Raw genomic sequence first — 14,444 nt, 5'->3', positions numbered from 1 at the left:
TTTCAATGCTTGGCAACAGGAATTCATGAATGAGGCAGAAGAATATGGGAAAGGGAGTGGGTCATTGAGTCTCCCAGGCCTCTTCAGTCTGACAATGAAGTCATGGCTGATCTATACCTCTTTAACACATTCTTAACTTCTCGCTAGCGGCAATCTAAAAATTAGTAATTGATCAAGTAAAATAGAGTTCCAACCTTCTCTTGCCCTTTTTATGTAGAAGTATTTACTAATTTTATTCCTGAAATGTCAGCTGTAATTTTTAACTATGAACCCGAATCCTAGACTCCCCAACCAATGGAAAAAATTAATCTCTTTTTTTAATATTTTGCAAACTGTAATCAAATCACTTTAACTGACTGAAACTTAAAGATACATCCCTGTAGTAATCCTTCCTAATCCAAACGAAGGAGTCTGATTTTCTGCTTGCAGAGATGGCGAGAATAATGGTAGATGTAATAACTAGGTAAGTGTCCAAAAATCAGCTTTTCACCATTGACATAATTAACAATTAATCGATCAGCATCTCTCTATCAGCTGGTGAAAACCTGGTATCCATGTATCTGTCTCTCATTAACTGCATAATTCACTGGATTATCTTTGCCTTCACAATTAACTTCTGCTCATGTGGTAGACATTTCTTTCTCCCTACAAGGAATCAGGCTCTGATTGACACATGGCAGTTAGGGTGCCCTATCATGAAATAACAGTCTTCAAAATAGAAAAAAGATCCCATTCTCTTAATTTCTGACTAAAACAGCTAGTGTTTGCTGGTTATCCTGGGAGCTGCCATGATGATTACCATCCTGGACTACTCATCAGCACGAGCCTTTTCAAAGGTCTTCAGCCCAAACAAGGATGGTTACTGGGCAACAACAGGTACATCCCTCTAAATCATACCAGTTGACATCTCTAAAAACTCCTCAGATATACACTAAGGAGATACATGATGCTTTCTGAGCTTTGACCATTGTAGAACAGACCATCATGATAGGTTCTGATGCCCAGACTGGCGAGGTAATGCCTCACACTATACCCTGATGCAGTGGTATCATGTACGTTCACAACCTAGTTGCCAAATTGGAGTTGGGTTGTCAGAGGAGGAGATGCAGGAAGGAGAGGAAATCTCTGAGCAGGAAGCTGAGGTTGAGAATCCTGAGATGAACCAGGATGACAGAGACAAAGACCAGACGGGGAGAGTCTAGTTGGTCATTATGTCTGAGAATGAAGGCTGATAGTTAACAGTTTCTTTTGTTTCTCCACAACTTTGGGCCAAATGATCAGCATCTTGTTTTCATGCTGTGTAAATTGGCATCTCTGTTGTAAAATCTGTCACTTGTGTTCTAGTCCTGATGGTTTAATGATTTATTTATTGTCACTTGCATTTTACAGTGAATAATGCAATAAAATACAGTGAAAAGCTTTAACAGTCACCAAAATCCGGTGCTATTTTGAAGAAAAAGAATAAAAGATATAACTAAAAGAGAGTCCTGAGCCAGCTCACCAATGACAACTGTGCTGCCTCCCCTCGTCCACCATCTCACCACCTGCATCAGACCCACCAACAAAGGAATCACTACTCTTTAGGCAGCACCCCTTCGCCTTAGGGTCTGCCTCACCCATGCCACCACCAATGCTGGGCCCGGTGGTGAACCCATACTCATCCTGCAAACAGGAGTCCCCAGCTCCACTGTCAGATCAGGCTGATGATACCATCTTTCCAAGAGTCCCGCTCAGGCTGCTCTCCTTTGAGATGTTACCTTGCTAGCCATGCCATCTTGAATGGTCCACTGCCACTGCCTCCAATTGGTGGACAAGGCACTACTGTCTCTGTTAGACCTGAATGCCAGGAGGGTATCTCAGCTGCTACCGTCCACTGCGAGGAACTGCATCTGCTGACTCCTCTCACTGCCACAGCATTTTCACCAACAAAGTGCCCATTTTCTTCCTGAAGCTATGACATTTTATGAGTGCTGGGTGAAGGAGAACTGCTACATGTAGAGCTCTCTGTGAGCTCAAGACAAGGATTGAGCCCAATTCAAAGATTCCGTGTTGTAGTGAAGAGACACCAGCAACGAAGAGACACCAGCAACAAAGGCCACCACCATTACAACCTCTCTTCCTTCACAATACAAGCCATAATTCGCTTTGGGGACTCCTGATCCTAGCTCCCTGACTGAGAGGGTGGCCTGTTCCCAGCATCCTCAACTTTCAGACGCAGTGTCAGAATTGGCCAAATTTCTTGGTAGCCCCAATGAGCTGTCAGCTCTTGGAATGGGAATTATTCGAAAGGGACAGCAACCCCAATAGAAACTAGCTTGCTACTAGCCACCCAAGAAATGCAGTTGGGGGTACAAAATTGCTCAGAGTTTCCATACATGGTGATCACAGCACTGACTTAGAGACATAGAGATGTACAGCATGGAAACAGACCCTTCGGTCCAACCCATCCATGCCGACCAGATATCCCAACCCAATCTAGTCCCATCTGCCAGCACCTGGACCATATCCCTCCAAACCCTTCCTATTCATATACGCATCCAAATGCCTCTTAAATGTTGCAATTGTACCAGCCTCCACCACATCCTCTGGCAGCTCATTCCATACACATACCACCCTCTGCATGAAAAAGTTGCCCCTTAGGTCTCTTTTATATCTTTCCCCTTTCACCCTAAACCTATGCCCTCTAGTTCTGGACTCCCCGACCCCAGGGAAAAGACTTTGTCTATTTATCCGATCCATGCCCCTCATAATTTTGTAAACCTCTATAAGGTCATCCCTCAGCCTCTGACGATCCAGGGAAAACAGCCCCAGCCTTTTCAGCCTCTCCCTGTAGCTCAGATCCTCCAACCCTGGCAACATCCTTGTAAATCTTTTCTGAACCCTTTCAAGTTTCACAACATCTTTCCGATAGGAAGGAGACCAGAACTGCATGCAATATTCCAACAGTGGCCTAACCAAAGTCCTGTACAGCCGCAACATGACCTCCCAACTCCTGTATGCAATACTCTGACCAATAAAGGAAAGCATACCAAACGCCTTCTTCACTATCCTATCTACCTTCGACTCCACTTTCAAGGAGCTATGAACCTGCACTCCAAGGTCTCTTTGTTCAGCAACACTCCCTAGGACCTTACCATTAAGTGTAGAAGTCCTGTTAAGATTTGCTTTCCCAAAATACAGCACCTCACATTTATCTGAATTAAACTCCATCTGCCACTTCTCAGCCCACTGGCCCATCTGGTGCAGATCCTGTTGTGATCTGAGGTAACCCTCTTCACTATCCACTACACCTCCAATTTTGGTGTCATCTGTAAACTTACTAACTGTACCTCTTATGCTGGCATCCAAATCAGTTATGTAAATGACAAAAAGTAGAGGGCCCAGCACCGATCCTTGTGACAATCCACCAGTCTGAAAAACAACCCTCCACCACACCCTCTGTCTTCTACCTTTGAGCCAGTTCTGTATCCAAATGGCTAGTTCTCCCTGTATTCCATGAGATTGAACCTTACTAATCAGTCTCCCATGGGGAACCATGTCGAATGCCTTACTGAAGTCCATATAGATCACATTTACTGCTCTGCCCTCATCAATCTTCTTTGTTACTTCTTCAAAAAACTCAATCAAGTTTGTGAGACATGATTTCCCATGCACAAAGCCATGTTGACTATCCCGAATCAGTCCTTGCCTTTCCAAATACATGTACATCCTGTCTTTCAGGATCCCCTCCAACAACTTGCCCATCACCGAGGTCAGGCTCGCTGGTCTATAGTTCCCTGGGTTGTCTTTACTGCCCTTCTTAAACAATGACACCACGTTTGCCAACTTCCAGTCTTCCGGCACCTCACCTGTGACTATCGATGATACAAATATCTTATTAAGAGGCCCAGCAATCACTTCTCTAGCTTCCCACAGAGTTCTCTGGTACACCTGATTAGGTCCTAGGGATTTATCCACTTTTAACCATTTCAAAATATCCAGCACTTCCTCCTCTGTAATCTGGACATTTTGCAAGATGTAACCATCTATTTCCCTACAGTCTATATCTCCCTTATCATTTTCCACAGTAAATACTGATGCAAAATATTCATTTAGTATCTCCCCCATTTTCTGTGGTTCTAGAAGTTGCTGTTACACACAGATCTTGGAGACCCGCTGCAACTAAGAAGAAAATTAAAGGCAATGCTGCCTACAAAAAGCCATGATTGCCCACAGCTTTCTATGCCATTGTTTAGGTTTCAGCCATGTCAATAATGTTCTGGGTTCTGCTTGTCTTTCCACTGAAGTTCTCACAGCTGCTGAATATTTCCAACAGTTATAAACCTTATTAGACATGCTTCTCACATTTGATTGATGTGTTCAATAGATAGAGATAGCTTCCCAGTTGTAATGCTAAAACAATCATTAATTGTTAGTTTTGTCCAAGCTCTTTTCATTTTGATAGAAGGCAAAGATAAAAGTCTGGTAAATTGAACAATTGTTCAATTATTGGAAACTAGCTCTTACCTTACCAACAAAATATTGCCATAACTCTGGAGCCAATTAATTATTTCATTGCTTAGGTCATCCGAAAAGGCTTCCCTTTCTCCATTGGTTGGTCCTTTAAGACATATCACGACAGTCGCATCCGATGGCCCCTGGGAAGACGTAATTTCCTGGAATACTTGCTCACGTGCAAAAATATCCACTTCCTGAATATTCACTTCAAAGACAGCTAACACCGGCCTATATTTGATTTTTGAAGAGGAAAATGTATAATTACACAAGCTGGAACATTGACTTCATAACTGGTGCGAACATATTAACACTAATGTAAACAATAACCAGTGAAATAAAAATATCATTCAAAATGGTTTCTGCATTTAAAAATCACAGCCTCATTACAGAGATTCAAAAGTTACACCATTACTTTGTTGAGTGTCACAGTCATATTAATTATTCATTTTATTCTGCGGACAAGACAGAAAATCCAACTGGTTCGCCAAAGCCTGTTCACCATCAACAAGACATATGTCAAGAATTTGACGAAATACTCCCCACTTGCCTGGATGAGTGCAGCACCAATGACATTCAAAAAGCTCAACAACAAAAGTTGGGTTGAAAGGCAAGTTGTGAGAGGGATACAGTTTACAGAGAAATAGTGATAGGTTAAATAAGTGGTCACAAGGAATATAATGTAGAAAAACATGAAGATCACTTTGGAATGGAGAACAAAAGAAAAGAGTTTTTTTAAATGAAGAGAAAACTGCAGAAAGCTACAACACAAAGGGACTGGGAGTGGGGATGTGGGCACTTGTGCACAAAACACAGAACGCTAGCTCACAAGTGCAACAGTTAATCAGGAAGGCTAATGGAATGGTGGCCCTTAGTTCAACAGGTTTAGAGTGTAACCGTAGGGAAGTCTTAATGCAATGCACAAGATGTTGGAGAGATCACATCTGAGTACTGGAGTAGTTTCGGTCTCTGGAGGCAGTTCAGAAAAGGTTCACTACGACAAATTGAGGGATTGTCTCATGCGTAAAGGTTAAACAGGTTGAGACTCTAATCATTGGAATTTACAAGAATGAGAGGTTACCTCATTGTAATACAGAATTCTTAAGGGACTTGACAGGGTAAATGCTGAGAAGATGTTTCCCCCAATGAGAGAGTCTAGAATAAGAGGGCAAAGTCTCAAGATAAGGGGATGCCAATTTAAGACTGAGATGAGGAGGAATGTCTTCACTCAGAAGATCAAGTGTCTTTGGAACAATTTGCCAAAGGGAGAGCTGTGGGGGAAGAGCTCTTGTGTATATTTAAGGCTGAGATAGATAGATTCTTGATCAATTGGGGAATAAAGGATCGCACAGAAAATGTAGGAAAGTGGATGTGAAGACTGCCAGATTAGCCATGATCCCATACGATGGCAGGGCAGGCTCAAGGGACCAAATGATGAAAAATGTGGTGCTGAAGAAGGGCTTATGCCCAAAACGTCGATTCTCCTCCTCGGATGCTGCCTGGCCTGCTGTGTTTTTCCAGCACCACATTTTTCAATGTGGTCTCCAGCATCTGCATTCCTCACTTCCTCAAGGGACCAAATGGCTTACTCCTGTTCCTTTTCCTTATGGTCTTAGGATAATACAGCCATTGGATTGGCACTCCATCTACTACCTTGAATATTCATTCCCTCCACAATTGATGCTCATTGGCAGCAGTGTGCACCATCTACAAGACAGACTGCAGGAATTCACCAATGGTCCGTTGACAGCATCTTCCAAACCTGTAATCACTACCAATTGGAAGATCGTTAGAGAGAAGAAGGTTGAGTGGTTACTTAATAGTAGATAGTCAGAGGGTTAGATAGGGTGACAATGAGAGCCTTCTTCCTCGGATGGTGATGGCTAGCATGAGGGGAATAGCTTTAAATTGAAGGGTGATAGATATAGGACAGATGTCAAAGGTAATTTCTTTACTCAGAGATTAGGAGGGGCATGGAGTGCACTGCCTGCAACAGTTGTAGACTTGCCAACTTCAAGGGCATTTAAATGGTCATTGGATAAACATATGGATGAAACTGGAATAGTGTAGGTTAGGTGGCCTTTAGATTGTTTTCACAGGTTGGGGCAACATTGAGAGCCGAATAACCTGTACTGCGCTGTAATGTTCTATGTTCTATGTACAAGGGCAATTGATGCATTTGAGTACCACGAGCTGCAAGTCACTCTATCCCAAGTTGGAGCTACATAAGTATTCTGTCATTTTCAATGGATCAAAGTCCTGGAGTCCTAGCACTGTGTGTATTCCTTCATTCATAGTTACAGTGGAAAAGATACCGCCACCATCTAAGGGGCAATTAGGGATGGGCAACTGGCTCATTTAACCAAAAATGTCCACATCCCACAGTTAGATAAAAAGAATGATGCTTAGGAATCCCAGCTCAGTCCTTTTTAAAGATCTCCTTTAGTCTACACAATTCAGCAAAGATCTAACCCTTCATTTAAGACCATAAAACATAGGAGCAGAAATTAGGCCATTCAGCCAATTAGGTCTGCTCCGACATTCAATCATGGCTGATAAGCCATTCTCCCACTTTCTTCCTGTAACCCTTGATCTCCTTGACAATCAAAAACCTATCGATCTCCATCTTTAATATACTTAATGACCTGGCCTCCACAGCATTCTGTGACAATGAATTGCATAGTTTCACCACTCTCTGGCTGAAGACATTTCTCCTTATCTCCATTCTAAAAGGTTTTCCCTTTACTCTAAGGCTGTGCCCTCAGGTCCTAGTCTCTCCTACCAATGGAAACATCCTCTCAACATCCACTCTGTCCAGGCCATTCAGTATTCTGTAAGTTTGAATTAGATTCCCCCTCATCCTTCTAAACTTCATCGAGTATAGACCAGAGTCCTCAAACATTCCTCATATTTTAAGCTTTTCATTCCTGGGACTATTCTCATGAACCTTCTCTGATCACGCTCCAGAGCCAGTATATCCTTCCTGTGATATGGGACCCAAAATTGCACACAATACTCCAAATGTGGTGTAACCAGAGCCTTATACAGTGCCTCAGAAGTACACCCTGCTTTTGTATTCAAGTCCTCTCAAAATAAATGCCAACATTGCATTTGCCTTCCTAACTACTGACTCAACCTGCAAGTTTACCTTGAAAGAACACTGGACTAGAACTCCCAAGTCTCTTTGCACTTCAGACTTCTGAATTTTCTCCCCACTTAGAAAATAGTCCATGCCTCTATTCTTCTTACCAAAGTACAGGACCTCACGCTTTCCCACTTTGTACTGCATTTGCCACCTCTTTGCCCACTCTCCTAACTTGTCCAAATCCTTCTACAGCCTCCCTACCTCCTCAACACTACCGATCTCTCTTTGTAACATCTGCAAACTTAGCCAGAAGGCTCTCAGTTCCTTCGTCTAGATTGTTAATACATAAAGTGAAAAGTTGTGGTCCCAATACTGATCCTTGTGGAACACCACTTGTCACCGGTTGCCATGTTGAGAAAGACCCTTTTATCTCCACTCTCTGCTTTCTGCCAGACAGCCAGGATTCTATCTTGTTTCTAACACTATGGGCCCTTAAGTTACTCAGTAAGATCTTACTGTGTGGCACCTTGTCAAAGGCTTTCTTGTAGTCCAGATAGATAACATTCATTGACTTTCCTTGATCTGATCTGCTTGTTACTTCCTCTAAGAACTTTAGCAGATTCATCAGACATGACCTCCCCTTGATGAAACCATGCTGACTTTGCCCTAATTTACCATACTCTTCCAAGTATTCAGAAATCTCATCCTTCACAATGGATTCCAAAATCTTAGTCACGACCAAGATTAGGCTAATCTGCCTGTAATTTACTGTCTTTTGCCTTACTCCCTTTTCAAACAGGGGTGTCACGTTAGCAATTTTCCAGTCCTCTGGGACCCTCCCTGACTCTAGCGATTCCTGAAAGATCATCACTAATGCCTAGTATACACCAAAACCTTTTCAAGTCACACTCAACTTGCAACACTAGAAGCAGTGGAGTAAAATTTGTATACAATGATATCAAGTACGAAATGTTTCTGTGAATTATAATTTGGTAGGCAAAATTGTTGAAGATAAAATGATGAGGGTAAAAATGTACGTCAAGCAAAGTGAAATTTATATGTGGGGCTGATGATTGAATGCTTTTGTGCATTATCCTAAGTGTACAGTAGTGTTGTGTCATATATACACTGCAAAGAGATGCTTTCTACTTTTTCAAAAAGCAAACTCAATTTAATTGAGCTATAGAAGGTATTGCATTTTGGGAAGGCAAAGCAGAACAGAACTTATACGGTGAAGGTAGGGCCTTGGAGTGTGTTGCTGGACAAAGAGACCTATAGGTGCAGGTGCATAGTTCCTTGAAAGTAAAACTGTAGGTCAACGAGATGGTGAAGGCGGCATTTGACATGCCCACCTTCATTGTTCAGTACATTGATTATAGGACTTGTGATGTCATGTTGCAGCTGTACAGGACATTGGTGAGGCCACTTTTAGAATACTCCATTTAATTCTGGTCTCCCTGCTATAGCAAAGGTTCAGAGAGATTTATGAGCGTGTTGCTGGGATTGGAGGGTTTGAGCTACAGGGAGAGACTGAATAGGCTGGGGATTTTTTCTCTGCAGTATTGGAGGCTGAGGTGTGACCTTAGGGAGGATTATAAAATCACGAGCACAGATAAGGTGAATACCCAAGGTCATTTTCCAGGGTAGGGGAGTCCAAAACTAGAGGGCATAGGTTTAAGGTGAGACAGGAAAAAATTAAAAGGGACCTGAGGGGCAACCTTTTCACGCAGAGGATGGTGTGTGTAAAAATGAGCTGCCAGAGGAGATGATGGAGGTGGGTACAATTACAACATTTAAAAGGCCTCAGGATGGGTATATGAATGAGAAGGGTTTATAGGGTTATGGACCAAATGCTGGCAAACGGGACTCAATCAGTTTCGGATATCTAGTAGGTGTGGACGAGTTGGACCGAAGGGTCTGTTTCTGTGCTGTATAACTTTATGACTCTAGGTATTGTATGTTGGATTTTAGATTGTCTACAAACAGGATTTGTCAGAGGATTTAATAGAGCTACACTGCCACCTAAAGTCTGCTAAATGCAACTCCAGTGTACCCAAATCTGTTTTCAAATGGAATTACTTACCATTAAAAATGGCATTTAAAATGATAGGGTATTCTATTCTAGTCCAAATTTCCACAAAGGTACATGACTGAAAATGTGATACAGTAACAGGAAATTAACGCAATAAAATTTATTGTCCCGCACTTTGCATCATTGTCTCGCTCAACGAGGAGGGGCTCTGCTGATGGCAGGAACCTGTACGCGGAGTCTTTTATCATGGGAAGGCTGTTGGCCTGCAGCTGCCATACTGTTCCAACTGACCAGGTCTTCCACTCTTAATGCCTGCTGTAAATGTATCAGATATATTGGCCACACTATGAGATACCTTGCGTGGCCATCAAGATCGGAGGTGGAACCTAAACGCAAGAGACTCTGGGCCAGAGAAACGGATGCTAACCACAAGACCTCACTAGCAGGGCTGTGCAGCTCAGCAAGGTCTAAGAAGTTGGAAATCACCTATGAAGTAGTGAAAGCTCACTTTGAGGTGGCTTGTTACATGCAATTATCACTCACCTGCAGATGACTGAAGTTATTCAGTTTCACTGCTCGATTACTTTTAAGTCCTGCTGGTCTGTCACAGGACAGGAATGTTGCCAACTGTTGCCTTGATGGCATGGAGTGAGATGGAGTGGTTAATACCCTCATTGCCAAATTCCAGCCATTGCAGTCCACACCATCAAGTAATGCCAGAAGGCTAAACTCCTGTTGGCTTCACCATCTTTTTGAGCTGTTGCTGTTCAGTCAAGGTTGGCAGCCAGTTAACCTCTATCAGCAATGATTGCGTGGATTTAGCCCCAACCCATGTCATTGCAGTTAATCACCTCAGGACTCATCTGAGGAAGAAAGTAATTCTCTGTCTCAAAGAACCATCTAAGAACACCAAGTAACGCTACACTGAGCAAGAGATGGCAGCAAGATTGGTTCTTTTAATCCAATGTAGGGAAACATGGGCTGCATATGAAAGGTCCTAACTTAAACAGGCAGGGGAGTTTTATAATACACCATCATCTAATACACTGAGTTTTGTCAAAATTTATCCTTTCGGTATTCAGTATAGTGTCAAATTCACTGAATTCTGACACATCGCCAGGTCTACCCACATTCATTAGCAAGAAAGAAAGCTAAAAGCAAAAGCAATAGCAATAAGTCATACTGTAATTTAGACTGACTTCTCAAGCTCCTCTGAATAATTAAAATAAAAATGCAAGAAACACTTGCAAAAGATTCATTTCAGTGAATGAGAAATTCTCACAAAATAATTCTGCTAATTGCAATTCTTCCTAAACTCTCTTGACATCCAGAATACAGTATCAATCACAACCACATACTTATGGTCAGAGGCTTTCAACTCTGCTCTCCCATAATACAGCAAATCAGCAGGAGGCCACATTTTCTTCTCTTCTGTCCCAGCTTCATATTCACATCCCCTTAAATCGATCCCTAAATAGAGGAAATCAAAAATACTGATGGTTGATTGCGCATTGTTTATTTACTTTAAAATTAAAGTTACTTAATTTGATTAAATTAACAGCCTTATTTCTTCAATAGAATATCATTACGCTTTCCTATGGGAATTTTTGAATGATGAGCTCTTACATGTGTCATGTCTACACCTTCAAGGATAGGGAAGATTGTGCAAAGAAATAAGGTGTTCCAAAATCTGTCTACATGAAGTGTCATGAGGAAAATAGATATTAGATGGACAGAATATTAAATTCAACTCCTCGTGAAACGTTAACTGATCCGTAAGCAGCCTAATCAACTACTTAAGGTGGAAACTGTGTGGAGAGGAGTGGCAAGAACTTAGTCTGAAAAGAAAGAAGGGAAAAAACACATTTATTTCGTAACACAGTGCTAACGTAAACACTGTGCGATTTTAATATTTTTAGAGTTTGGATTTCAAATCAGTATCATATGAACATTGGCTAACCATAGAACAGTAAAATCACGAGCGGGCCGTTTGGCCCATGATATTGTGCCAAACATGATGCCAAATTAAATTAAACACATCAATGCTGTTCATGGTCCTAACAGTAACTGTATACTTTTCCTTAATGTGATCTTCCAAAGTGCAGCACTTCACACTTACCTGGATTAAACTCCATGTGCCATTTCTCTGCCCATATCTACAACTGATCTATATTCCGCTGTATCCTTTTACAACCTTCTACACTGCCCACAACTCCACCGATCTTTGTATCGTCTGCAAACTTACTAACCCACCATCTACCTTTTCATCGATGTCATTTAGGATATATCACAAACAGCAGAGGTCCCAGTAAGGATCACTGCAGATCACTAGTCACAGGCCTCCAGTCTAAATAACACCCTTCCATCACCACCCTCTGTCTTTCATGGGCAATCCACGCAGCCATGTCACCCTGGATCCCATGCACCTTAATCTTTTGGATGAGACTCCCATGAGGGACCTTGTTAAAGCCTTACTAAAGTCCATGTAAACAACATCCACTGCTCTACCCTTATTGATCATCTTTGTCGCCTCCTTGAAAAATTCAATCAAGTTACTATGACATGACCTGCCCTGCACAAAGCCATGCTGACTCTCCCTAATCAGGTCACACTTTTCCAAGCGTGTGTAAATCCTATCCCTAAGAGTTCTCTCTAATAACTTCACAACTACTGCTGTGAGACTCCACAGACTATAGTTTCCCTTCTTGAACAGAGGATTAACATTAGGTACTCACCAGTCATCTGGGACCTCTCCAGTGGCTAGAGAGGATACAAAGACCTTGATCGAGGCACTAGTAATCTCCTCTCTCACCTCCCTCAAAAACCTGGGGTAGATACAATCAGGTCCTGGGGACTTATCCACCTTAATGCTCTTTAAGAGACCCAACACCACTTCCTTCCTGATTTCAAAATGCCCAAGCACATCAGCATGCTCCACACAAATCTCACTATCCACTATCTCATTCTCCTGGATGAATACGGATGCAAAATACTCATTTAGGATCTCACCCACAACTCCTATCTTCAAGCATAAGTTCCCTCCTTTATTCTTGAGCGGTCCTACCTTCTCTCTGATTAGCCTCTTGTTTCTCATGTATGTATAGAATGCCTTGGGATTCTCTTTAACCCTCCTTGCCAAGGTCATTTCATGGTCCCTTCTTGCTCTCCTAATTACCTGTTTGAGTTCTTACCTGCTTTCTTTATCTGAGCCCTGTCTAATGTTAACTTCTTTTATCCTCTTGATTAAATTCAGAGCTTCCCTTGTTATCCAAGAGTCCCTCACCTTACCATCCTCATACTGTCTTCCTCATGCTCTTTACTGGAACATGCTGGTCCTGAACTCCCCCGTGTCAAATGTGGACTTGCCCGATTACAGCTCCACCCAAACAACACTCCCTAGCTCCTGCCCAATACTAAAGTAATTTGCCCTTTCCCAGTTTAATACCGTCCTGCAGGGTCCTGACTTATCCTAATTCACAGTTATCTTAAAGCTTAAGAAGTTGTGATCACCATTTCCAAAATGCTTTCCCACTGAATGGTCAGTTACCTGGCCAGTTTTATTAGCCAGTACAAGGTCCAGTATGGCCCCTCCTCTAGTTGAACTATCCAGATACTATTTTAAGAAACCCTCTTGGATGCACTTAATAAATGCAGTCCAGTCTTAAGCCTCTTGCTCTAAGGGATTCCCAGTCAATATTGGGAAGTTTAAGTGACCTTTACTTTGATGAGGAGTTCTAAATAAAATCAAAAACTTTGATTGTTTGTTTGTTGTACAATAGTAAACATTGAAAGGACTAAGCTTGCCTCTGATTTAGGGCAATGAAGTATTGATTTTAAGCTTAGAAAAGCCCAGAGACTGAAAGCTTTTAGGACACAGTACTGGACGACACCTGACTGGGGTCAGGAGTAAATATCGTTTCTCTCCAAGAAAGAAGCATAGGATAATTCAGGGAAAGCACAGTTATCCTAAATTGAAAGTGTAAGTTTATGAAACTTCCAAGCCAGATTTCGATAATAGGCTGATTATCAAAAGACGAAGAAAATTAAAGTTTTTTGTTTTGTGAGTATTCACTTAACAGTATTCACAGATCACAGGACAGAAGTGGAAAGAAGTTGTTAAGTCAAACTTTAAGATTTGATACAGAAGAATTTCCCTAGATCTGACTCACTATGAAGCTATGGTATTAGGGAATGCACTAGATTTTGTTTTGCCATGTGTTTTTAAGTTTTTCAAACTGTATACTATGTTTCGATAGCTTGATTTGTTTTATTATAATAAAACTATATTCGGTTTTAAAAGAAAATCTGGAAGCTTATGTGTCTGTGTTTCTGTGCATGACCAACAATTTTTTTTAAAAATTGGTCTATCAAGTCAGGGTTCATTCTGGGATTTGACTTGTCCAATGGTAATGACAACTAGAATCATAATATTTGGCATACATATATAGTTCAGTTAAATCTGTGAACAGTAAAACCAAAGATCAACTAATAAGTCATCAAAAAGTGTCAAATATACATAATTGAAAGTTATTTACCTAAACAGACATTAATAACATCAAACATTTTTCAAAAAATTCATATACAGCAGGTTGATGCATTTTGTTGAACCAATATAAATTTTTTTGCATATGCATTCCTATTATTTTAGGGAACAATTTTCACTACTTGTTCAGCTGTTTATTCCTTACATTGCTACTTTGGCATGTTGTCAAGTGCTCCCAGCACCTTTTGCATGACACAATGTCACAGCAACTCCTGCACAGTGTTCCTTTTTGATGCTATTTGTGCTCATAACTCTCAGTGAAAGTTTACTGTGAGACTGTTCTTTGAGTT

General features: G+C 41.5%; 1 protein-coding gene across 1 annotated transcript in view; it reads right to left on the bottom strand.

Moving 5' to 3' along the window:
• LOC140483114 (synaptojanin-2-like) overlaps positions 1 to 14,444 on the bottom strand; it is a 240,889-nt gene that overhangs the window by 41,570 nt on the left and 184,875 nt on the right. The window contains exons 18-19 of the mRNA XM_072581079.1: positions 10,970 to 11,081; positions 4,507 to 4,725 (exon numbers count right to left, since the gene is read on the bottom strand). Of these exons, the coding sequence (XP_072437180.1) occupies positions 4,507 to 4,725; positions 10,970 to 11,081 (331 nt within the window). The remainder of the gene's footprint in view (positions 1 to 4,506; positions 4,726 to 10,969; positions 11,082 to 14,444) is intronic.

Source organism: Chiloscyllium punctatum, chromosome 11, assembly GCF_047496795.1.
Source record: "Chiloscyllium punctatum isolate Juve2018m chromosome 11, sChiPun1.3, whole genome shotgun sequence".
Classification (NCBI taxonomy): domain Eukaryota; kingdom Metazoa; phylum Chordata; class Chondrichthyes; order Orectolobiformes; family Hemiscylliidae; genus Chiloscyllium; species Chiloscyllium punctatum.
The sequence above is the reverse complement of the archived record's forward strand: the minus strand, read 5'-3'. Positions and strand labels throughout refer to the sequence as shown.